Raw genomic sequence first — 26,465 nt, 5'->3', positions numbered from 1 at the left:
CAAGTATGGTATAGGAAGATAAAGTCATTACATCATCTAACTTCTATGATTTTACTTTAGAAGCCAAAAAACATGCAGTTCATTTCCAGGCTACTGTGCTATGCTACATTTCTTGCTGAATGAATTATTATAAGGGATTTATTGAAGATATAGAAAACGTTGAAGTAAAGCCAACAAAATATGTCATAGTAATTTCATTATCTTAAGTTTAACTTTGGGCAAATAGCAGAAAACATTTGGAATGTTGACTTTATAGTAAAATTAGTATAAATGTTGAAGTCCTAATTATTAAAAGTAAATTAGGTATCAGAAAGACTGATGATTTTAATCTTCTGGTGTTCAGTTTAATAAAATATACTAATGATCATTTTATAATGTGTATTACAGAGTTATGCATTCATGAGTCAAGAACAATTGCAGCTGCTCACAGAAAGGCTTGACCCTAGTCAGCCCAAGGAAGTAAGTTTAAAAGGAGAGATGAAATGTTAATACAAATGAATGTTTATGGCATATTGGGGAGCAGCTTGTATGTACATAAGAGTTTATATGTACCTAAGTGGAAACTTGTCTTTGTTGGTTCATCTGTCTTACCTTTAGTGCAGAAGCTACTCTGCAGTGCAGTTACTTCATTGTTTGTAACTGTCTGGTTCAAAAACTAGTGTTGGAGCAAGTATCTTTTATTTCTGTTTAGAGATGTATGTGCTATAGATGGGCATTTTTAGTTAAAAAAAAAAAAAAGTTCCATGATAAATAAAGTTACTGAACATTATTTGTCCTGTATACATGTCCCTTACCCTTCTGTGTTGCCCTTTGAGTTACCTCTGTCAGAAAAGAGAGAGATGCCTGCTGATTGGCCAACAACCTGCTGCCAAATGGAAAATATAAGTCCAAGTTAGGTTTGCTGTCCTGTCAGTGACAGTACTCATTTGTGTCTCTAACCAACAATCAGCACCAGCTGCTGGTATTTTTGAAGCTTGGAGAAATAGCAGTTTGAGTGTGCTGTCTTGATAAGACTTGTTGGGGCTTGTCTGGCAGTTGAAAAAGGCATGGTATGTAGGAGCTGCTACAAACATTGTTACGGAGTTTTATAACAAAACTAGGTAAAAATTCTGATGCTGTTAAATGTTATTAACATGTCCTACAGTTTTTTTCAGTAAAATGAAATAAATTGCTAGAGATGACACTTGTCTATGAATTAAAAAAAGCTTTACTTGAAATTATTTAGAATGCTGATAAAAATTCAGTAGTACAAAACAATGTTTAATAACCGTGTCTGCTTCTTCTAGCTGTGAGCTTTAGTGACTATATACCTCAGTAGCAAAATATTTGACTACAGGCAGAAAGTAGAATATAAACCTTGCATTCAGTATGGAAAACTCATTTAAAATGGTTTTATTACTTCTTTGAATGCATGCATTTCCCCACTCAGTGATGTAGTGTTTTGTCTAAATAGCCATAAAAAATATAGAAGATAAGTATTTGTTATTCCTTATCTACAGCCAGATTCTGTTCCTTCCTGTCCTTCCTCCCTCTCTCTGACTTGTAAATTACATATTTCAGAGGTTACTGTGAATGTTTTTTTGGTGTTTGTCTTTTTGACTGCTCCAGGTTCGCCAAGAAGCTTTGCAGACACTGTGCTTGGCCCCAGCCTCTGATATCCTCAGCTCTGAGAGTTGGCCAAATCTGCGTAAGCATCTGACGATCTCCCTTGCAGATCCTGATGCAACATTCAGTGTAAGGGAATGTTTTGTATCTAATTATCTGATTTGTATCCAAAGAAAGGACTACTAAAGAGGTGTATGAAGTTACTCACATAAGTAGTTCACCAGGGTTCAAGACATTTTATTATTATATAGACATTAGCTACTTTTTGAAGTAACAGAAATACAGGATTCCAGTAAATTTTGGTTTAAAGGACTGCAAGAAGCTTTCAATAGGATTTTTAGACACCAAAGTACTCATTTGCATTTCTTTTAATGACAGTGAAGACATTTGAATTTCTTTTCGCAAAAATGCACATAAAAAAATGGACAGAACTTCTCTGTAAAATAGGTCATGTTAATATTTTCTGCTCAAGTCAAGTTTATGCTCCATGATGATGAGAAAATGATACATAGTAATAATATACAGGCAGTGATGAGGAAAAGAAATGAGAACTGCTTAAATGGCTTTTAGATTATTAGTTATGTCAAACTTCTTTGCTTCTTCAAATTTTAAAGTGATTACCAAATAAATAGGAAAGTGGCCCCAGATGCTGCCATATATTTCTCTTTCACCTGAGTTCTACAATTTCTTTTGAAGCTGTGATAGTTACAAGTCACTGATTCTTAATGGAAAAGTAATGTTCCTTGGTCTACTCTGTAACTCAGTGAAGCTTTGCATTAGTGCTGTAGTTCAAGTATTTGAATAAAATTTCCTTTGAACTGGAGATTGCTGTGATCAGAAACTATATTTTTATAAAAACATGTTTAACATCTGTATGGATGTCTAGATAAATAATACACAATATTATATTAAGAATGATGATATATTGATTATTTTGCAGTTACAATACACAGTTAATGACTATTTAATACACTGCTTGCTTTTTTCACCCTTAGGAGAAAATTCTCAGATTTTATGCAAAAACCTTTTCTTCTTCTCCATTTAATATGACAAAAGAAGTCTATACAAGTTTAGGTATGTGCATTTAATTACATTTTAAACTTCATGGGTCATGTACTTTTTGAAAAGTTAAATTTTATAATTATGACTGTATAAGACAACCTGTTTTTTCATTGTTGTCATGGAGGTGAAGTTTTTTTGTTGTTGGGTTTCTCTTTTTTTTTTTTTTTTTTTTTTTTAGCAAGACACTTGGAATTGTACTTTCTTTCTGGAGAATATTCTCTCCATATTTCAGCTGGTCTGGATGTATCTAACTCAGATGTAAATCGTTTACTTAAAAAGGTAAAAATGAACTTTCTGTACCTTTTCTATCAGTACTGAAACATTATGCATTAATTATTTTTTAATTTTAATAATTATGTTTTTAGGTTCGCCTTTTAAATGAGTACCAAAAGGAAGCACCATCTTCCTGGATTCGACATCCAGAAAAGTATGTCACCTTCAAAACTGTAACTGTTTCTTAATTTAATAGTTATTGACAGAAAATAAGATGCATGTAGTTTTAGCGGAGGCTTGATTATAGGATGCACAGTGGCTGGTCAGTGATAACAGGGGAAATAAAATTAGAAGCTGGGAAAAGTAAAATGGAGAAGTTACATAGGAGTAGTCATATTAAACTGCTTACTTAGCTTTTGGAGTGTTCTAAGTACTTTTGAACAAAAATAATTTGGGTGTAAGTGTTGCAAGTGTAATACTCAGCACTTAAAAGATGTAATAATTTAGGAGAATATAGATACATATTAGTTTTATTTGTAGTATTACAAAGAATTAATGCCCATACAAGATCAAGGTAAAGATAATGCTGTTGATATTTATGATTTGTCTGAACAAGGCTTTATGAGAAGTTTGTTCTTGAGCATTACTGGTGGAAGAACTTCAGTGATATTTTTGTTTTGTGCCCATTTTTTTCCCATTTGTGTCATAAGGTACATGGAAGAAGTAGTGGAGAGTACCTTGTCACTTCTGTCATTAAAACACAAGCCTAATCATCCTGCCTCTCCAGATTTCTTGAGTCCAATGCACTTCTTGGCTCTGCTAGATATCAAAGCAGTGTGGTTTAAGAAGTGGACGGTAAGCAAATAACCTGCAACCCAACAATACACAACTTGTTCATGTCAGACATTTATTTTGAAAAGTTACAGTTCTGACATCATGGACCTATTGTGTCCTATAACAGCATATACTGAGAAGTGTAATTAAGGAAGTGTAGGGGTTTTTAAGACTTTGATGATCACTGCTTTTCAATATTACTATCCACCTCAATTTCTGTTCAGTTACTTGTTTTCATGAAATTTCTGATTCTTTTCTGTGCTTTATGTCTTTATTTCCTTTGGTAGAATTGACTGACAGCTGTCAAAAGATACAAGTATTTTTTTGGAAGAAGTGATGAACATTAAAGGATAGTTATATATATATTACACACTATACACAGCTTGCGAACTTCAGTGGACATTAGAGATTTTTCCAGCCTACCATAAATAAACTTAAAATTTAGGAATTGCTTGGCAATTTCAAAATGCGCAGTTTAGCATTTCAGCATAGTTATATGTTTTCTGTTTTAACTGTGTGTTTTACTACACTTTCTTCTAATGATGTAGTTTCTTTTTGTCATAAATGTACTGCAAACAAAAGTCTCAGTTGAGTATAATACTGGCTTACTTGAGCTGGAGTTCAATACACTGAATATGTACTGTATATGGGATCCCTACTAGGACAGAGATAATTTCTACTTTTTAGTTAAAAACCAGAACATTTCTCTGCAGTTGACATTACATCTTCTTTGTCATTCAAGCATGCATATTACAGTAGAAGAGTGGTATTTAGGCTTCTAGAGAAGAAATATAAATCTTTGGTAAGTACTTCTATTAATATACTTTATTGATTATATATTCAATAATAGTCTGTAAATAAAATTTATTGATAGAACACAGGGTAATGGCTTGAAACTGAAAGAGAGTAGATTTAGATTAGATATTAGGAGGAACTTTTTTCTGTGAGATTGGTGAGACATTGGAAAAGATTTCCCAGAGAAGTTGTGGATGCCCCTTCCCCCATGGCATTGTTTGGAATTAGATGGTCTTTAAGGTCCCTTTCAGCCCAGGTGATTTTATGAATTACCAAGGCAAATTTACTTCAATTTAGTCTTTTTTTCGTTTTGTTTCTGGTTTTTTTTGAGCTGTTCCATTTTCTTCACCTAGTTAAGCCTTTTGGATTTAAATTTTTTTTTTTTCAATTTTTCTTTGCTTAAATGGATTATTGATAAACACAAAGAAGTGTATATGGCAGGCTCTGAGTAAGGGGAATTTGAATATTTTATTGCAGGTGTTTATTTAGGATTATAATTTATTAATTTGTTATGTTTCATTCATATTTTGGATTATTTCCAAAAAAACATAGAAATTACAAATGGTGCATGATAAACACTGTAAATACACTGTGCTGAATTTGGATTTTTGATGAAAAGAGGCTAAAAAACTGCCATGGTATTCTTTGAAACATTAAGGGTTCAAAGTCGGCAAGATAAATCAAACTGGGAAAACACATTTAGTAATATAGCTGTTAATCTGTCATATATTTTGTATGGGCAGATCTCTTTACAGGGGTGGAATTTTCATTGTTTTTAATAAGACCACTGTAGGTATGAAATCCATTCATATAAAAAGGACTTTTTATATGAATGGATCTCATACCTACAGTGATCATAAGAAAATAGAAAAAATAACTCTATCCCGGCTGAAACCAGGACAATATGTTTTGTTTTTCTTTGCTGCAACCATGCTTAAAATTTTTAAACTTTTATATACCTTGATTAGATTATAGTGCTATGACAATGATACACCACCAAGAGCAGTAGTAGCACTGACAGCACCTAGCAACTAAACCTACAGTTTAATAAGTGTATTCAAGACAAACTTTTTCACATGTGGAAATTTAAAATCTTTCACAGTAATGACAGTAGGGCATTCACAGATTGCTGTTTACTTATCAAAACACTTCCATGTTCTCTGTACTCCTTTTCATAAACTGTCTTTATGTGTATAGAGCTGATTGTGTGATAATGTAATAATAATGGTGATATATTTTAATAGCCCTGTAAATTTTGCCTCTTCTTGGTTAATTCATCCAAAGCACTGAAAAATGAAGTCACTGAAGTGAAGTGGATATTTAAGTTCTTGTGTTAAAGAACAGTACTTGGATACAAGAGAGAATGAGTTTATTGTGAAATATCAGGTACTTTATTATTTTGTGCTTTATTCCACAGATTAATGCAGCAGTCCAGCAATGTCTTGATTATTTTGAATTTTGCAAGGCAGCAGTTAATAAAAATTCTGAAGTCAGTGACTTCTCCCAGCAGCACTGTAGTGAGTATCTTTGCATGTCTCACATTATATGCGCACACATCCTCATTATTTAGGCTTTTGAGCATGCTACCTCAAGAGCAAGACATTCTGTCTATTTTATTTCTTCCCCAAATATTGTATGATTATCTTTTAAGAGAAAACTAATAGCAGCAGTTAATTACTTAAGGTGTCTTTATATACAAAATGATCTACTTATGTTGCAGGAAGTAGCTAGGTACTGTAAAGTAAACTACATTAGTAAAGTTCTAATTTTTTTGCTTTATTGTTACAGGTGATATGCAGAATTTTTCTTACACTGGACCGGAGTTGCAGTACATCTATTTTGTTCATTCACTGTGCCTCTTAGGAAGACTGTTGATCTATAAGCAAGGCCAGAATCTCTTTCCAGTACAATTGAAAAATAAAAAAGGTAGGATGAGAGTTGAGGAGAATGGAACCTGTTGAAAACAACTGTATCCATTCTTGATATTTGTTTATATATTTTCACTGCAATAGTGTGGATATTGAAGAACTTTGTTTACCAGTTCTGGGCCTAGAAACTTTCATAAAGGTGGCATCTGTGTATATATTTATAAATGAGCATCTGTACACAGTTTTTTATTCTTTGATGGTTGTGGTTGAATGGATTGCTAATGTGTTTTACTTTTAATATATTAATTTCGTGTTGAAGGACAGTTGGACCAGTGTGTAAGTGATTCAGTTTCTCTAGGTATGAGTAATAGCTTCTGTCAAACCATTTGATGTAATTGGTTGGAAGAAAGACATATCCAGGGACCAGAACTGTTTTTCAGGTGTGAAAGAAAAATCAGTATTTTAAGCTAATAGCAAATTGAAAACAAGTGCTTTGAGCTTAATCTATTAATTAAGATAGAAGTAGAAGAAAAGTTCTGTACCTGTGGAACGGAAATGTTAATAGGGACACAAGATACGAGATAAAAAAGCTCTTGGACAGCCAGAGAGATCTACATGATGCAGGGTTGACAAGAAGAAGTTTGTGAGGGCAATTGTAGCATTCCATTGCTTTAACGTCTCTATTAATTCAGTGTGGAATTTGAAACATTACTGGATACTAGTTCTGTGACTTGTCTTTTGTCCTTCTGGTTAGAGGATCAACTCTTGATAGATCCCGTCTGAAGCAGTTGTAAGAAAGGTCTACTAAAAAAGTGCTTTTGTAATTTATGCATTACCTGTGTAGCACCCATCCAGCAGAGATCTAGGGATGGTGGTTGGTTTTTCTTTCCTGTAAAAATGTAACAATCTTGCCATTTCTTAACAGAGTCCTTCTAAGCTTCATAGATGGTAACTCTTTCCTCACAAATTGGCTGATCTATTACCATGATTACATTAAACTCAGAGCAATTGTTCCCATCTTGCATTTAGCTACATTAGTTGTTTTTGTTTCAGATCTGAGAGACTTGTGTGACAGCCTCTCTCTTTTCCAGTTTCCCTTAATCTAATAGTAAAGTAATGCTTTTTTTCTACAGTCATGTACATTCAGTATTTTCAAATGTTGGCTGCCATTTGTTGCAGTGAAAGACATTATAAAATTTAAATTGGCTAAACTGAGAGCAAGATCAAGTCTTAAAAGTTGATCATTAAATACTGTAGTAGAGTCCCAAGGACATATATGTCCTTTGTTTTATCACTTGTACATAACTGATTTTCTCTATACAGAAAAGCATTCTTTACGCATATTTACAAAATCCATTTTTTATTTGGAAAATTAAACTTAGTCTTTAATTTACAAAATACTTTCTCTTTTTTTAATTTTACTTTTTTTAATAGATAGTGTATCGATAACTGATGTGTTGGTATTATTCGCTCAACTTATTTATTACTCTCCAAGTCACCCAAACACAGCTTTGGAAGCAAATACAGGTAAATGCTTTTTTTTCATTATACACTAATATATTTAGTTATAATGAGGCATATGATAACTTCTTTTGCAATTCTTAATTTGTGTCTGTTATTAGTGCAGTTTTTTTCTTTCCCCTTCCACTCATACCGCTTCTTCCTCCCTCTGTGTTGAATCAGCAGTTAATAAAATTATTGTTAATTCAGAAGAAACTACATAAATCACATAGAAATATTTGTCTAAATTAAAATATAAATAAATATTTCTTGTGTTCACCAGACAATTATTCTCCAGAAAGTCTTGTCATGGAGATTCTGCAAGTTTTTTGTGATCAAACAGGATGTGCTGCTGAGTGTTTGTATACAGACACAGTGATTGATGCCCTGCTTCATCCTGTTCAAAGTTTGCTGAGTGGCACAGAGGTTTGTACTAATCTTCCAAATGATTTTTACGTTGTAGAATATTATACTTTTTCCATATTTTCTATGTAAAAGGTTTCTTTACTCACGTACTATCATAGCTTCTGTAATATTTTATACATTAACTATCATAGTGTGTATTGAATAGTTTTGTCTGTTACTGTAAATGATGTGACATGGAAGTCTTGTGAATAGTAGCAAAAATTGTGCTGTAGTGAGACTACTTTCCTTGGGAAAAAACACACTGCTTATTTTTTCTCATTGGTTTTGTCTTTTTTCTGATGCCATTTAGACATTTCTTGGATGAATATTTTCTCTACCTTTATCTGAAAAACAACCTACTTTTATTTTTAAATTCAGTTGGCAACTTGTAAGTTAGGTGTTCTCAATAACTAGTGTAAGTAAAATATATAATTCTACATGGTAAGCTACTATTTTCTGGATTGATAAAAGAAAAAGGTTTTTCTTGGGGTTTTTTTGGTTTTTTTATTGTAAACATTTCTGTAAGAATTATGAAAATATTGGGAAATTGTGCTCTTTATGGTGAAGATTTCTGTGTGATGACATTTGAACATAGGCTGGTAACTTACTGTGTTTTAAGACATTAAGAAATCATCAGAAAGGTGACCTTCAAGTTCTGCATACCTAAGACAGACTTGGAAAAACAGCTTTCACAAAAGCATTGAATTTAAAGCTTTCTTTTTTGTTTTTCCTCTTCCAAATAGGTGCATATAAACTGCATTGAAACCACTTTACTTGATGTAGCTGATATTTTGGCAAGGATTGCTGGTTCAGAAGATGGTCTTTCTCTTCTTCTTTATGGAGAAAATGAAAAAAATATCAAAGACAGGTAAGAGTGCATTAATGCATGGCATTAGTGAGCACTTCATTGAATTACATTGTTCTTATGAGACTCGTTTGCTCATCTTTCATTTGTCTATAACGTGATACATTTTGGTTTTGTTTGAGTAAAATATCTGATTATAAATTAAAGTAGTAAGTGTTTCATAGATGTATGGGGGAGATATTTATGTGTAGGACCAGGTGAAATGACGACGTAAAGAAATGTTATAATAAGAGAGATTTTCATGTTTTTCTTTTTTTAATTAATTTGTAATTAAATGTTTCCCTTTCCAAATATAGTTTCATTATATTCATAGTGTTGCTTTTCAGACTAAAGGCCTCCCTTCTTCAATTTCATTTGTTATTTGAATAAGTGCTAAAACCAACCAAATTTATTGAAAGAATAGATTTAATGTAGCATTCACATTTCAATACATTTAGTAGAGACAGGTCTTGTGTAAGAAGCTGCCATGTGTAACACTGTACCTAATTTAGGATCAGTGTGTTCCTATGGGTGGAATATAGTTAGCTGATGCTAAAACTTGTAACAGCAGTAAAACTGAGATGAGCCTTTGAAAATAGCTAAGATGCAGGTCATGAAAATGTTTGGAGTGTATGTCTTCTAAGTGGAGAAATCTCAGAATTGTATTCCCAGCTGGACTCCTATAAAACACAGAGTGTGTAGTTCATAGTCCTGTAGGCTGAGTTGGAGGAATGGATATATTTTTGCATTGAATAGTTGTTTGCCAAAGTGACATCACTTGTGTGATGACATTTCTTTTCTTCTGAGTGGTGTTACAAGTTATAATATAGTTTGTCACTTCATAGTGGGTCATAGTGTCCTTCCATAGTTTCTTTTCCCCTAAAAAATGTAAATAAATTTAGTCAGAGGATTTGTTGCAAGGCTTACTACAAATCAAAATTTTAAATGTATTATTTTATTTCTAGTCCTACAGCTGCTCATGTACTTGTTCAGTTTACAACGAAACTTCTTCATGATGACATTCCTCTTTTATCTGGATCTGAGCTTATGTCAGTTGTTAAAGGAACTTTCATTTTTGTATGCCGTCAAATATACAGAACTTGTGAAGGCCTCCAGATGCTAATTCCTTATGGCTTGCATGAATCTATTGCAGAGGCCTGGAGAAAGGTAAATTTTGCTTTTGGATTGGAAAAAATCTTACTGTGAGAGGTTCAGCTTGTGTAATAGTTGTTCTTACAGGTTAATTATTTTTAAGCAGTTAGATAGTACTTGAAACTGTTGTCAAAAAAGTTCTACTTGCAAATTTTCCTTCTGAACGTGAACCTAGCTGAAGTTTAATTTGAGACTTCTATGCCTAAGATTAAATCAGGAACTCTTGATGCATTGGGAGACCTGTCATTCATTTTCCTTGATGGTACAAGTTACTTGGTGTCATGATAACCACTGACAACCACAGATCTTGCCTTGGTTCTTGATTTGGGATATTTTGAAAGAAAATACTCCTGAGATGTGCTCTTACTAATTTTTAGTTGAACTGGTTTGTGTCGAGTGGGATATATGGAGGAAAAAAAAAAATGCAGATTGCAATTGTTAGTGAGGTAACATTGAAATATTCTCAAGAGACCATAGTGAGAAGTGCCAGGCAGGAGTTTTTGTCTTACCTGAGTACATGGATTTGTTATGAAGTTTAGACTCTGTACTTCAACTTCAGTTTGATTGCTAGTCCTGTGTTTTTTTCTACATGAGAGAAAGCGCTTGGATCCAACAGTTCTGTGTATTTTGCTTTCTGTTATCACAGAACCACAGAATGGGTAAGATGGGAAGAGACCACAGTGGGTCAACTGGTCCAACCTCCCTGCTCAAGCAGTATAATCCTATAGCGTATGGCACAGGATTGTATCCAGAGAGTTCTTGTGTATCTGCAGTGGGGGAGACTCCACCATCTCTCTGGGGAATCTGGTCTAGTGCTTATTCACCTGCACAGTAAGGAGGTTCTTTTTTACGTTCAGGTGGAACTTTTTGTGCATCAGTTTCTGCCCATTGCCTCTTGCCCTATTGCTTGGCACCACTGACAAGAGCCTGAGTCCCTCCTCTTGACACCCTCCTTTCAGATATTGACAGATAACTGATGAGGAACCCTCTCAGTTGTCTCTTCTCAAGACTGAACAAGCCCAGCTCTCTTAGACTTGCTTCATAAATGATGATGCTCCAGTCCCCTCATCATTGTCAGTTCTATTTTCATTGTTCTAATAGTCACATGCAGTGTGAATATTCTTGTGATAGTAAAAAATTACTTATGATGGAGAAATTACAGCAGGTTCTGCAAATGCAGTTTTCAAAAAGTTCACAGAGAAGCAAATTCCAACATTTGAATCATTAAAATAACATTGGCACAATTTAGGTAAAGATAGCAAACAAATCTTCAACTTTGGCTTCCAGCTTAACTGAAAGCATATTTAAACTGTAGGTATTAGGACTCGTAGTGGAAAACCAGAGTCTAGGTGTGTTAATCACTTTACACTGAAAAGTGGGACTATCTTTTTTATATCTTAGAGAGGGATCAGATCAAGCTGGAATGAAGAATGGACTAAAAGACTAAATTTGTTATTTCTGGAGGCGAGGAAGTGGGAGGGAAAATGAATTCAAGGGAAAAAAGAATGGAACAGCTATTCTTCCTTCTTGTATGCTTCTACTGTATGCTTTTATTATGAGGTATTTAAAAAATACAGTCACAATGTAAACTGCGGCAGAAAATACCAGAGGGGTAAAACATGAATAGAAGATACTTAAATCACCAGTTTGTGGGTATTGCTCACTGTTTCATATATGAATATTGCTATGATAGCATACATTGTCTTAAAAATAGAATATATTAATGTTTAAAAGCATAATTGCATCCCAATAAATTCTGTTTTTCATCAAAGAACGTTGGTTTTGAAACTTACGTTCTTTCTTGCATTGACCCTTGAGGATTTTTGTTGAATTAAGGAGCTTAGTTCACTTGATTCATGCTGTAATTGACGTAACTCAGCAGTCTTCTTTTTGATGCTTTCCTTTTGTGTAACTCATCAGTTTTACTCAAAGTGGCCTGTTTTTATTCTATTTAATGTTTATCACAGGCAGAGTGTTAAGAGCTTTTGATGGGCATTTCCAGTTATTTTCTCTAAAAATCCACAGCATTTGCACTTTGTACAGACTTCTTTCGACATTAAAGTAGCTTATTATGGTATATAACGTAATTTAGACAAATTGTCTTGACATGTACAAGATAAGTAGACTAAATGTGTTGAATAAAAACAAAGTCTACCCTACAAAATGCTATTTCTTCACTTCACTTTGGTATATATAAACTGAAGTAGAATCAACATATTCTTGACTTCAAGAATCAACAAGTTATTACAGGAAAGTCAACTCCATCATCTTACTACTTGTAAAAATATTTTATGTCACTTTTCAATTTTAAAACACCTGAAGTTTACAAAATATATTACCATTTATAGAGTAACAAAAAACAGTGGAATATGGTGGATTCTTTCCAAGCAGTAGTATCAATTTTTTAATGGTTGGACTGGTAACTTATATCCTTTTCTTTTACATATCTCCCAGAGTTTTAAGACTAATGGAGAAAGAAATTAATTTTCTTCTTTGCATAATCTGATGGAATTCTGAGACAGAATTTATAGAGATGATCATAACAGGGGAGCAACAGATCCAGTACAATTGATTAGTTTAATAGAAGAATCTTTTGTTGATTTTGTGCATCAGATTTATAAGGCAGTAAATTAATAACTGCTCATTTTTATTTCAATGATGTAATTTGACTTTTATCCCATAAACATAAAGAAACTTAAATAACTAATTTTAAATATTCTGTCTTTCATGCCAGTTATTTTCAAATACAATTTAAATGATCAAATATAAAACTATGTATATAAATTTATGTCTGTAACTTTAATGACATCCATACCAATATGGATACATTTATATAATTTATAAAAAAATAAATAATGGCAGAATTAATTAATTAATAAGTTTGGTATAGTGACTCTAGAGGCTGTTATTTCCATGGGCAGAAATGGAATTAAAGTGTTGTGTTACAATTTTTTCTTTTTTTCCTTTTCTTCATTTTTTTCTTTTAAATGTCAGTTTTTAATTTGGGAGTCTCCAGGTTGAAAGTAAAGTAAAATAAAAATATTTAAAATGTACTACCTTTAAAATTGTTTATACCCAAGGAAGAAGTTAAAAATAAGCTTTTCTGGAATAAAAACAGTGTAGTGGATTAGTGTATTCTGTGCCAAAGACTAGACTGCAACTAATCACTGTGGTTTTTTCCTTTTGTATGTAACAAGAGAGTAAACAAGATCTGGAGTTTTAAAATGGTACAAATAAACATTAAGGAGGTGTTTGTTTATTTTCATTTTACAGGCAAGTTTGCTTTCAGAAAGAGTGCCTACTCCTGTAACTGATGCAGACTCCACTTCATCAATAAGTCAAGAATCAAAAAACAGGTAATTTGGTACATGACTTATGCACGTGAATAAGTGTGAACACACATTGCTGCTTTAACTACAACTGAGACATCTTGTAACCACATGTCTTTGTTATAGTTTGATTCCAGCTGGCAACTAAATGCCGTACAGCCATTTGCATCCCAATGGCATGGGGAGGAGAATCAGGAAAAAGAATTATTGGTTGAGATACAAACAGTCTAACAATTGAAACAAAATGAAATATAGTAGTACTAATAGTACTAATACTACTAATTGTAATAATAATACTAATAGTAATGGAAAGAAGAGAGAGAAGTAATACACAAGAGAAACAAGTGACATACAATTCAATTGCTCATTACTCTCCAACCAATGCCCAGCTCATCCCTTAACAGTGATTTTTGGCCGACTCCCTGCAGTTTATGTACTATGCATGACTTTCCATGCTATGGGATATCCCCTTGGCCAGTTTGGCTCAGCTCTCCTGGCTGTGCTCTCTGGTGGTTTCTTGTGTACCTGCTCACTTGCAGAGCATGAGAAACTGGAAAGTTCATGGCTTTGATTAGCAGTACTTGGCAGTAACTAAAATATCTGTGTGTTACCAATATTATTCTCATCCTAAATTCAAAAAAACAGCACTTTACTGGCTGCTAAGAATAAAATGCACTCTATCCCAGCCAAACCCAGTAGTTTTGCCAAAAGGATAGTGGTAGGTAAAGAAAGTATCCTAGCATTGGTCTCACTAGAGCTACAAAATTCTTCCTGACCTTTAATAACTTTTTTGGCTTAGAGAGTCTGGTCTATGTAAAATTGGCTTATACTTGATTCTCTCTGACTTAAGAATTTGGTTCGAGGAAAATGTGAATTAGAAAGCACAGAAGAAAATAGCTGTCTGTTTATCTTATGCCTTTGATCTGGTGCTAATTTAAAATGCTATTCTGCTGAATCATATTTACACCTTCAAAAACTATGTAGCAAGATTGACAGCATATTGGCTGAAAGCTTAATACATACCAAGTGAAAGGTGTCCTTCCTTTTGTACTGAAACTTAATGTCCCTTTATAGAAGTTTTTATTCATTATGAGGAGAAATACACAAGTATTTGGGAGTCTGAAAATTCAGGACAATGTTGATTTTCCATTTACTGCTCTTAGTATGTAAAGCTATTGTGTAAATACAGCACCTTTCTTCATAATTCTATACCAAGTTCTTGCAGGAGCCTTTAGCTCCTCAAATGTGAGTTCCTCATAGTGTTTTTACATTGTTGAGAAATTTTGTGCCTGTTTTGACAACATGTAACTGCCATGTTAATATCTTTAGACTGTATAGAGTCAGGTTGTAAGTCATACTTATATTTAAGGGTAGCATAGGTCTTTTAGTTTCCCCAGTAGATCATCTCTCTTTTCTGAGTTCCTACTTAACCTTAGTTTTGCCACACTGAATTTGATTGTTTGAACAAAATGCAAAGTATATTATCTCTTTTCCCAAATGCTTCTTTTAATCTAACATAAACTTATAAATTAAGCATAGTGTTCAGTGAGTAAAGTACTGTTGCTCCTCAAAAGGTTAGGAATTGTGCTTCTTTTTTTTTTCATGCTTTTTACATATTGTTTTTAATTACTGTCTTGTTACTCTTGCAGCTTGTTATGGGAAGAGACTTTGTTAGATGCATTGTTAAGTTTTTCTACCACACCCAAAGGACTATTTCTGCTTCATAGTACAGGTGCCATGAATGACTGCGTGAACTTTATGTTTAACAGTTTATCAAAAAAAATCCAGGTAAGCATTGCAGAATCTTTATAGTTTACTTTTTACTGTAAAGTTTGAAGTGCTAGAAAAAAATATTATTTTCTTTTCTTCTAAGTGCAAATTTTTTTAGACAATGTTTGTAGGTCATGTTGAAATCTAAATATGCTAGACAAAGCTTGAAATATAAACAAAAAATCAGATAATGTGCATTTTTAGGACAAAAAAAGTAATGCCAAAGGCATCCTACTGAACATGTACAAGAACATTATAATACTGATGGTTTTATTTGCTTATATTGCACGTCTCAACCACAGTATTTTGTGTTTAAATTTTTATAAGATACTTTATAAAGATGTTTGGTTAGGAATCTGACCCTGGTAAGTCTGTAGAGGATAATATCTATGAACTGTTCAAGTCTAAGCATAAAGTGGATTAAATTCTGTAAACAAGGGTAAGAAAGATCAATATTTAAGAGAACATTTGAGAGTTTCATGTCTTCTGAATTACCAACACTGCACTTTTATACTTCTTATCAACAGACAAATGAATATGAAGACTTTGGTAATAGAGTCATTATTACACAAATGGCAACAACACCAATGGCTGCAGTAGCTCTGCAGAATTCAGGTAAATTGAAGAATGATGTTATTATGAGTAATTGCATGCTGTAGTCTTGCATTTTGGAAAAAGACAGTGAGAAAGATGCTAGGAAAAGATCAGCTGTGAAAAATAATTACATAGTACTAACAAAAACTCCAAAATGTTTGTTAATTTCCTCTTGGTGGAAATTAATTCTCTACAGCTTTCAAGTCATTCATTACTCTTGATGCAGCATTTTAGGATGTTTTTTTTTCCTCTGATATTATACAAAATCTTTACTTCACTAGTTTGATTTCCAGAAATTTTCTATATGTGTGTGAAGACATTTGTGCTGTTTAAAAATAAGTTTGCAGGTGCTTCTTATTGATCTGCAGATCAGAATTAATATCTGTTGATGTCTGTAATTTGTATGTACATTTCCATGGTTACTGACTGTCAAAGGGTGAGGAATTGCAAGGGCCTAAATGTCATTCATGCAGTTACATATTAGTGAGATGTAAATGAAATTGTGCTACAAGAAGAATTGGCAATTCAGACAAAGTCCCTTCAGAGTGAATTTCAGATAACCCAATGTCATGGTTTTAAACTAGTAACAAAAAAATTACTTATTTCTTGCTGTGAGATATGGATTAAAATAAGAGCAAAACAGGCTTAAAACTTAAAAGGAATAAAGACAGTTTATTAACAAACTACAAGAATAAGAATACCAGAATAAACTTTCAGAAAACTCTTTTACTTCCCACTACTTGACCATTTCTTTGTACACATAACAACATAGAGACAAAAAACTTTAGAACTTGGTGGTCAAAAACAGTCCTAATTTCTAGAGTCTTTTCATCAGTCTTTGTAGAGAAGCAGAAGTCTCTTTCTGCCAATTTATGGAGTTTTTAGAGTTTACTCCTCCCATTCTACACCACTCCGAGGTGTGCATGGGTCAAATGAGTCCAGGGATGCTATTTTTAAGGATAAATTATTCAAAGGTAGAAGTTTTCTTCATTTGTTTCTGTGAGCCTTCCTGGAAAACAGCCATCTCTTTGCCCCCTCAAGGCTTTAAAATCTTCACTTTACTCGTAATTTCCAGCAACTCACAGTATCACAACCACTCTCTCTGTTCTCTAAAGTCCACACTTTGAATACTCTATTCCTCCCATACTCTAGTCATGAATAAAAGGAGTCTTTAAACTACTAGTGTCCATCTCCATAGCTGTAACAGAAAGACATTTCAGCGGCAAGCATCTTCTTACATGTCTTACATGTTGATTGTCTCTCTTTCTCTGTCTTTTCTAAAGAAAAAGAGTAATCTGTTTGTTTACCTAGGTAGTAAAAGAATTAAAAGCTTTAAAAAAACTGCAAAAGTTCATGGTGTCAGGTTTCAGTCTAGCAGCCGAAAACTGAAAACCAAGCTCGGCTGACCAGCTCTGCTTCCCCCCCGCCCCCCCTTCCCTGCGGCCTCGTTCCGGCCTGGAAGGGGGGGGGAAAGCCAAGACAGAGCTTGTTACCTGATCAGCAGTTGGAAATCAAAGAGAACGAGACAGCTCGGAATATACCTCTTAAGGAGGTGTTTACAAGTTGAATTCACTTTTTAATGGTCAGAACGGCAGTCAATTCTTGGAAATGACTGATAATTGCTCTGGAGGAAAAACTCCCATCAGCCACCAGCAGCTTCAACTTCCCCTCTCTCCGATCTGTCTTAAAGGTGAAGCTACCCCATGACACCCAACTGTTGCCATATCATCAACAGTCCAAGTATCCATTATATTAAAACTAGAATTTAATCAATAAAATTAAGGTAGTGTCTTAAGTTGCCAAAGTCCATGAGGTACCAAAGTTGCAAATCATCTCTCTGAGTATCTAGAAGTGACTGGTGTTGACTGAAAGACTGTCAGAAAGCCAGGCAAATTCTGCCACTCAAGGAAACTGATGAGTTTCTTAGTTACTATTTATGCCTCTGGGATTTTTCACAAAGCAGGGAGCGGATCTACCAAGGAGTTACCCATCTGTCCTGTTGTAAGGTTTTCAGCCAAATTACTTCTTACGGCCTTTTTATACCCTTTGGTGTCAGAGACAAATTATATACCAAAAATATTCAGCATTGATTTTCAGCCCTTACATTTGAAGATTTCAGAGTTAGATGACTCTTTCCTCTTCTATTTAAATATTTAACTTTTTAAATTTTAACAATTTAAATTCAGCTAGTAATGCTTCTTTTAAAGTTGAGGGATTTCTTGTCCTTTTCGCTGTGGTATGTTTTAATTTATTAATGAGTTATAGTGAATCTGTATTTTTAGAACAATACTAGCTAAGCTTTAATCCATTGCAGTTAACTTTTTAAAGAAGGTCAGAAGCGCATTTACATAGAAGATATATAAATATAATTCTACTCTAGTGTAATAATCTTTGGAAACCATTGCTGCAGACTGTAGATAGAACAAAAGCAGACTGCTCTAGAAAGGTAGTTTTGACTAAAGGATTGAGAATAGAAGGGATAGTAACCCTAAGGCAATCCATGTTGTGAAATTTCAGCCTTCAGCATAGAGAATTTTGTGAATCTTGGTTAGAATTGTGGTGTAAAATATTTCTAATAGGAACCTCACGATTAGAGTAAACATTTGTTTTAGGCTTTATAAAGGCACTTTTAACTGAATTATGGGCTCTTTTGGAGTGTGGAAAAGATGATTTGAGAATAACTCAACCCAGATCTACTCCAGTTGATCCTATTGACCAAAGCTGTCAGAAGGTAAGAAATTATTCAATCTTATGCTTTTGTATGGAAAGAAACAGTGCTGTGGTTCAGATAGAATGATACATACCTTTCTGTAAATTTTTATTACAACTATACCTGCTTCTTGGCACATGTGTCAAAATTGGTATAATACACTAGTTAAATGATGACTGATAAAGGATTCTTGTGTTGCATGGCAGTTCACAGTGCCAAGGATTAACTATTAAATAATGAATAACAATCATGACAAAACTAAGTCTTAAATGCTGGCCATCAGTTTATGTCCAGATTACCATAATAAAATCAGGAAGAGTGGTGTGTTTAGAGTATTTTTTGTCTCTAGATTTTAGAATTATGTGGTAATGAAATACTGTAATTTTCAAAATTGCTTGTCTGTCTAATTTGATAGATAATAGATATTTCAGACACTACTGCCCTTTTAGATTATGTGGATGCCTATCAGGGTATGCAGTCTTATTTAGGGCAGGTCTCTATGTTAAGTTCAGCTTATGAAGCATAAGAACAAAGGTAATGTAAAGGACAAATAATTGATAACACTTACTTGGTTGCCCTTAACTGATTAATATTCCCTGCTTTCTCTTCTTTTTTTCTTTCTCTAGTCTTTTTTGTTTCTGGTAAATGTGCTCACTTACCCAGCAGTTTTTGAGCTCCTGAGTAAACAAGATATACCAAATAAACCTATGTACTCATTCCGTGAAATACCCACAGATATAATTGTAAGTATTTTGAAAGAAAAAGACTTTTGTATTTTTGAAGACATTTTTTCCTGAGAAAATGTTATTGTTATAAAAGAATAAATTTTTTTCTTATTGAAAGATTTTGAATTTTTCTGCATTTTGTATTATATACAGCATGAGGGCAGTATATGCACATATCACGTCATATTAACTTAAATTTTCATTTTGAAATCTTAAAGGTAATATAAATTTTGATGCCTGATTTAAAGATCGTCTTTCTTCACTTGTGTTAGAATTGTGTTTTCCCACTGAAAAAAAGTAACATAAATAGACATGTTTGTAGGTGCATACAGGAAAATGTTGGAAAATATGTATATACTTGTATTTTTTACAGCATTGGTCTATCACATTATCTGTGGATTTAAAAAGAATAAAGGAAAACAAAACAAAACAAAATGAAAACACAAAAGCCACATACCTCAGGCTATTTTTTTTTTAAAAGGACACATGATTCACACAAAGGACAAAATCATCAATTGGAAAGCTACTGATTAAGCATACTTTAGAAAAAAAGCTTCACCATTTCTGTATTTAGTATTATTTTGTATTCAATCATTCTACTCCAGTCAGTTTCAGCTTTTTCTCATCTACAAAGCACAGACAAGTAATTTGTGACCTTGTGTGGCAGTTAAAATCAGGGTTTTTTTCTAATGAGTTAGCATTTTAAATTGCTGTTACGTTGAAGTGTTTGTTTTGCACAGGCTCTGGATTGGTGATATTTTAAGTTGTTGAGACAGAATTTATCATAATAGTGTATGTTATGTTTGGAAGGGATTTTTGAGTTCTTTTTTGCAATACTGTTCTGCTGATTTTGGGAAGAAATTGCATGATAAATTTAATTTTTGCAATCGACTCAGTGCTAGTGTGTTTACCGACAGATAGCTTTGTTCAGTTATCAAGGTTTTCAGGAACTGGGAGTGAGGAAGATAGATCTATGCTGAAGATAAGTATTTGAGAGCATTCAAATTGTGGTAGATCTCAAGAATGATTTTTGTAACTTTTGAAAGCCAGTGTTATTTTAGCTTTTGAGGTGCTTGAGTATTTTTATGAAATTTTCTAGGTTTCTAGAAATGCCAGTACTGATACAATTGTTCAAAGGGCCCCGGCGAGATAAAGATATTTTGGATGAGGCTTGTCTCAATGACTACAGTGTAGCAGTGGGTTTTGTAAGCCTAGCCATCCATTTGTAAGTTAGGCATCCAAGATTATGTAGTCAACAGAAAGGAAATAGTCAGATCCTCTAATGTTAATTTAACTTATAATGGCTGAGACTAGTACCCAGAAAACTTCTGAAGTTAAGAAGAGATATAGGTTTGTTATAACCATGTTTTTGGGCAGTGATTGCAGAAAGCAAAAGATAAAAGATTTTGACCAGATAGAACTGCAGGAAGCAAAGTAAAAGCAACTTCTGTGCCACTAGAAGATTTGAATGGAAGACCTAACTACTTTGTTTTCCATGTTTTTTTCCCTGTTTCTGAATTGTGTCATATTGCCACAGAATGTGTCTTGTTCATGCTAAACTATATTTGCTAATGCACAGAATTTAATCATTTTTGTATATCCTTTATTTCTTGAATACCTGGGATTTAAAAAAAAATTACCTGCTTTGTATTTTTATCTGACCAGCTATATCACTGGTTGAACAGATTATCAGTTGAGCTTTTATAACTTTTAACTGTAGACTAATCAGGTTTTTATTTGTGCCCTTAGGAAAATTTTTATTAATTCATGCAAGATTTCTCTGTACTGTGTTTGGCATGTAAAATTATTTTAGAAAATGGAACACATAAGTGCGTGCGGGTTCTTCTCCCTGCCTTTAGTCTATGAAGGTTTCTGCAGTGTATATATATACATATATATATTCAGTGGAATCTACTTTGGAAGGTACCCTCTAGACCTGTAGATTTGAAAGATATTAGAACAGGTGATTTTCTTCAGCGATTCTGGAGAATCTTAGATGGTTTGTTTTAGGTATTCAAAGTAGATTATATCTGACCTGTAATATTTAAGCTATGCTCTGTAGCTGAGCAGAGCAGATCTATCCACACATTTTGGGGTGTAATCTTGTGTTAGATTGTTCATTATCTTCCTTCCTAAAATCCCAAATCAGAGCTTAGTCTCCTTTCTCAGTAGTCCTCTCACTGTGCCTGGTCTTTGTACTCTTTTGCAGCTCCAAGCTTTGACTTATAAGTGAGAGAAGGAAGTTGATGCCAGAGAAATATCCCTTAGCATTTAAAACTCTTTATGTGTACAAATATCTAAAAAAATCTTAAATCCCAAACAAATCAATTGCTTGCATTATCATTTTTGTGGGCAGCCTTGAGGTCTAAGTTGAGTTTTTTAATAGAGAATTTTATTGTAAGTATACTATGTGAAAAAAGCAGTCTCCCCCACCGTCACAAAAATCTAATAGGAAAAATATGCTTTCACTGTATTTTAAATGAGTACATTCTATGAAGACAGTTTACTTTGAAAAGTTCTAATCTTTTTTTTCTACTATTGTGAGTTATACTCATGATTTCTACTTCTCTTGAAAACCAGAGCTTTTGTTGATTTCATTAAAGTATGGGTTTTAACTTTCCCTTCATATCTTATTGAAATGACTCATTGATCTAATTAGGTAAATAATAACTCCCTCTGCTGTCTCTGAAACTGTACTTCTAAAATGTGGAGAAAATAAAACTCTGTATTTAATTGAGATTAAAGAAAGCTCATAAGGATTTTGTAATCTGTTTCTTCTAGCCATAGCATAGCAATCTGTCTCTGACATGATAACATCACTGAATGTTTTTGTTCATTCCTTAGTTTTTTTAATGAAACAAGTTCTTCAGAAGCAGTTTGCATATGCAGCATGCCAGAGGGCAAGATAATTAGATTGGCTTCCTGGAAGAAGTGAGAAGTAGCCACAAGTCATTGTCTGTTGCATGAGTGCTCCAAGATGAAAGGTGTAAGCCTCAACATCTGACCCAAGCCTTGCTATACTGAGACTAAATGGCTGTGTCTTGAGGCATGTAGTACTAGCCAGCGTGAGAAAGGGTTATTGTACTAAAGAAGTTGCTGTTCTCTTCATTAAAATAGACATGTACACACTTCAAGCATACAAAAAATATTTAACTTTTTTTTTTTGTGGTTTAATAATAAAGAACTAGGATAGTTGATATGCAAAGATTTTTTTTATGTTTATATTTTAAAGAGATTTTTTTTTCTAACCTTCTACATGGGTAGGAAATTTTTACCATTTTCCTCTTCATTTTTGCTGTTGACTGTTGATAATAATTGCATACAATAAATAATTTCAGTATGTGTTTTAATAATAGGTTTCATTCAATAATAACTATCCCTATGAAACTATGATGTGCATAAATTATAAAAGCATACATGATTTTTTTCATTTCTCTTCCTTTAACAGGATATCATTGACAGGCTTATCATTTTGAACTCAGAAGCTAAAATTCATTCCTTATTCAATTATGAACAATCCCATATATTTGGTCTGAGGTAAGATGCATGTTTTTTATTCTCTGGTCACATTAACTAAATAGGATATAATATGCTTGGATGTGTTACTTCTGACAAGATAACATTGTTTGGGTTTTATTATTTATAAAGGTGAAATTCCCCCCTTTTTTACTATAAGAAGATTAAATGAAAAATAGCCTACAAAATGAGAACAGTGGTGAATCTAATCCTATTATCTGTAAACGGATATATTGTAATATGAGAAGCAGTGATAGAAATTGCATGTTATTTTACCTACTTGACTGTAAAAAACAAGTTGTACATTTGCTGTACACCAAAATACTTAAATTATTTTTACTATGTTTATGTCACTTTGGTTTATGTAGTCTCTCTGTACATACAATTGGTTTTTTAAGTATTTGTTTAATTATCACCTATTTCACAAACTTAGTTTGAAGGCTGTAGTATTTCATTCCAAATATTTCTAGAACCTGAAGGTACACTTAAAAGATGCTTACACTGTTATGCTCATGTATTGAAATATTCAGTGCTTTATAATTTAAACAGAGAAATCAGTTTCTGCAGTTTTATTCTGTTTTCCAACAATGAATATATAAATCCTTGAATTCACATTTTTTTTAGGAATTTATTTTGGACAGTTGAGATGAAAATCTATTGGATTGTACTTCATATGGAAAACTTTGATAGCCTTGCTTGAGCAAGATATAGCCCAATGGATTAAGTTCTGAAACTACCTTTTTGTAACCATATTTGTACTTTGATATCAGAGTAAAATTATTTCATAATATATATGAATAACTGTAAGATACAGTATACTTTGTTGATAAAGATGAGCATAGAGGAGATGAACAATGGCAGAAATTGGAGCTGGAAGATATATGACTTGGACTTATAAATCAGAAGTTATAACTGCTGCTTTGGAGGAAATCACTAGTTTATATAGGAATGAGAAGTCTTAAGATGAAATTTGGAAGCTAAAATATTGTTCTTCATTTAGGATTAGATTGATTCCATAGGAAGCTTGACAGATTTTGACATTGATTTAATTAGGATCAAGAGAAAATGAGAAGTTTTACAGTTTAAAATAAATGGTGGTCGGGCACTGGAACAGTCTCCCCAGGGAAGTGGTCAAAGCACCAAGCCTAACAGAGTTCAAAAAAGTATTTGGACAACACTCTCAGGCATGGGGTGTGATTCTTGCATTGTCCTTGGAGTGCAGGCCCAGAAGTTGTACTAGATCCTGATGAGTCCCTTCTAACTCAGGATTTACGATATTAAGACTTATTTAGATTATTAAGACTTGCAAGTAACTGTTGCCTATATTGCCTGAACATGAGAGGTATGCAGTTCATTTTAAAGTTCCATGATCTTTTCTGTGAATGATACTGACTACAGACACCCATGTTCTGTGAAAGGAACCTTTCTTTGTGTAGTTGGTTTGCTCCTTGACCAAATTCCATCAAGAGTTCTAAGTTCAGCAGGAGTTAGACCAAATAATATTAGATGCTTAACAGATCTGAAAATGTGGAAATTAGAGCAAAAGATCTACATTTCTCTTTGCTGTTATGTAGAAGTTAAATATTTAGGTGTTTGTAATAATTGCAGCATTGAAAAACAGTATGATTTTGTGAAGCATGTCTAGAAAATTTTCTGCTAAACTTAATACCAATAGTACAGCCAAACTTCCATTCTTTTAATTGTTCACAGATCTACACAGCCATATACTCTATTTACGTATGTGGTTCACCCAGAGCTGAGTGCTGAACTTCAGATCAGTTTAACTTACAGGTTATACTGTAAAGTCCTGCTTTTGTTGTTCAAAACAGTTAAACATTTATTTATTTGATTGTTAAACAACTTCTGCAATTTAGAATGTTTTCCTTATTGTGTATACTGAGCTTTAGTGTCTTAAATTATTTTAGTTATTAGCTGTAATTGCATATAAGACATAAAATACACAGGTATTTCCACAGCCTGTTTAATCCAAAATGCACAGGTGTATATATTTATGTTTGTAGTGTTATTATTGCATTCTCTGGTGGACAATTTTCTTCATTTTGAATAAGTATGAATTCTGAATTATGAATTTAAAGACAGTCTGGTAGAGGCTCTGCTGTCAACTTGTCTTTTTAACCTTAACCACTCTGTAAAGTGGTGTGATGCAGTAGAAATCAAAGGAAAAACATAGGGAAGCTGGATATGCTGTGCATAGCCAATATTTCCTCATCTTTAAATGTCTACCACCAAAGACCACAGTGGTGGTCTGTGAAAGGTGCATTCATATAGATTAGGGTTTCTGTGGTCAAGGGCAGAATACTCAATTCCACCGCAAGCTGTAGCTAATTTCAAATCTGTGGTTCCTTTGGTTTTCTTGTGGTTATTTTTTGGTTTTGTTAGGTTTTGTTTGTTTGTTTGTGTTTTTTTGCTTGTGTTTTATTTTTTTAAGTTCTCAGAATGATCTTGGCCTAGGATGGTTCTTCAGTAGTTTCAGAGACATCTGGTTGCATTAATTGCATCTATTGTGTGTTTCTGTGATGAGATTTGTTCACTTGAAGGTCCTTTTAAGTTAACTGGGAAAAAAAAAGGTGTTATTATCTTTATAATTATTTTTTATTTATTAGAAGTGAAACATATTAGGCAAGAAGTTGGAGATAGCAATAGAAATGTGCAAGTATATAGACAGTCCCTAATTTGTGTATAGAAAGATTTTCAAACTGTCAGTTCAGCTTTCAGCTTCAAAGCAGATTTACACTTACAATTGATAAGTCTCCCAGTTGGCCAATATCAGTTGAAAAAAGAACACTGAAGGCTGTCTCAGCCACTCTTTTGTACAGGTTGAAAATCTGGATGCACAGGAACTAATGCAGAAATTCCCAGTGGTTTTTCTGGTTTATGAGGTTCTGAACTTTTTTCTGAGCACAAATCTTACAGAAAGGAAATTCAGAGCCATAATTAAAGCAATATTTTTTTAACACACTAAATACAGAGTATTTTCTTAACTTACTGATCAGCTCTATTTCTCTGATACAAGTGTACCCATTGATCTGATTTTAAAAGATATTGCATATCAGAAATAACAGTATTCTTTAAATGTGACACTAGAAGTCTTCACCACCTCTCATTTAAGGCCAAGCTCTTTGAATGTCTAACTTATATTAGTAAAGGAATCTTTCAGATTAATGATTTTATATATTATCAAGACAATTTGTCTAGTATTTCAGTACAGTAAATATATTCATGGGTTTTGAGTTTTTACAGCCTGCCAAGAAATTATATGCATAATATATATTTTCAAAGTCTTTGCCTGAAGCATTATCCAGGCATTTACATATTGGGATTTCTGTTCAGAAATTAAGTTTTCTGTGAATGTTAGTGACACCTTTTTGTTAGCTGAATTCAAGAGTGTCAAGAGTAAAAATTTCTACCTTTGATAAACAGGTTCCTGTCTCTAAACAGTATCAATACCCCAAAATAAATTCAAAGTTACTCAATTAGTGTTGGCTTGAGTGAAAAACAGGAGAAACAACATAACTGGATTAT

The 26,465-nt window shown here is 33.3% G+C and overlaps 1 protein-coding gene across 2 annotated transcripts in view; it reads left to right on the top strand.

Annotated features, from left to right (window-relative positions):
* The window catches only part of TBC1D32 (TBC1 domain family member 32), a 76,001-nt gene that overhangs the window by 7,621 nt on the left and 41,915 nt on the right, over positions 1–26,465 (top strand). For both annotated transcript variants that reach the window (XM_058836815.1, XM_058836814.1), the window contains exons 5-23: positions 388–459; positions 1,609–1,734; positions 2,601–2,679; positions 2,846–2,946; positions 3,033–3,094; positions 3,591–3,735; positions 4,457–4,516; positions 5,927–6,026; positions 6,298–6,435; positions 7,812–7,904; positions 8,161–8,303; positions 9,026–9,150; positions 10,092–10,293; positions 13,552–13,634; positions 15,257–15,395; positions 15,905–15,992; positions 18,584–18,702; positions 19,308–19,424; positions 22,855–22,943. In XM_058836815.1, the coding sequence (XP_058692798.1) occupies positions 388–459; positions 1,609–1,734; positions 2,601–2,679; positions 2,846–2,946; positions 3,033–3,094; positions 3,591–3,735; positions 4,457–4,516; positions 5,927–6,026; positions 6,298–6,435; positions 7,812–7,904; positions 8,161–8,303; positions 9,026–9,150; positions 10,092–10,293; positions 13,552–13,634; positions 15,257–15,395; positions 15,905–15,992; positions 18,584–18,702; positions 19,308–19,424; positions 22,855–22,943 (2,081 nt within the window). The remainder of the gene's footprint in view (positions 1–387; positions 460–1,608; positions 1,735–2,600; positions 2,680–2,845; positions 2,947–3,032; positions 3,095–3,590; positions 3,736–4,456; positions 4,517–5,926; positions 6,027–6,297; positions 6,436–7,811; positions 7,905–8,160; positions 8,304–9,025; positions 9,151–10,091; positions 10,294–13,551; positions 13,635–15,256; positions 15,396–15,904; positions 15,993–18,583; positions 18,703–19,307; positions 19,425–22,854; positions 22,944–26,465) is intronic.

This window comes from Poecile atricapillus, chromosome 3 (assembly GCF_030490865.1).
Source record: "Poecile atricapillus isolate bPoeAtr1 chromosome 3, bPoeAtr1.hap1, whole genome shotgun sequence".
Taxonomy (NCBI): Eukaryota; Metazoa; Chordata; class Aves; order Passeriformes; family Paridae; genus Poecile; species Poecile atricapillus.
Note: the sequence above shows the minus strand (reverse complement) of the source record. Positions and strands in the feature narration are given on the sequence as shown.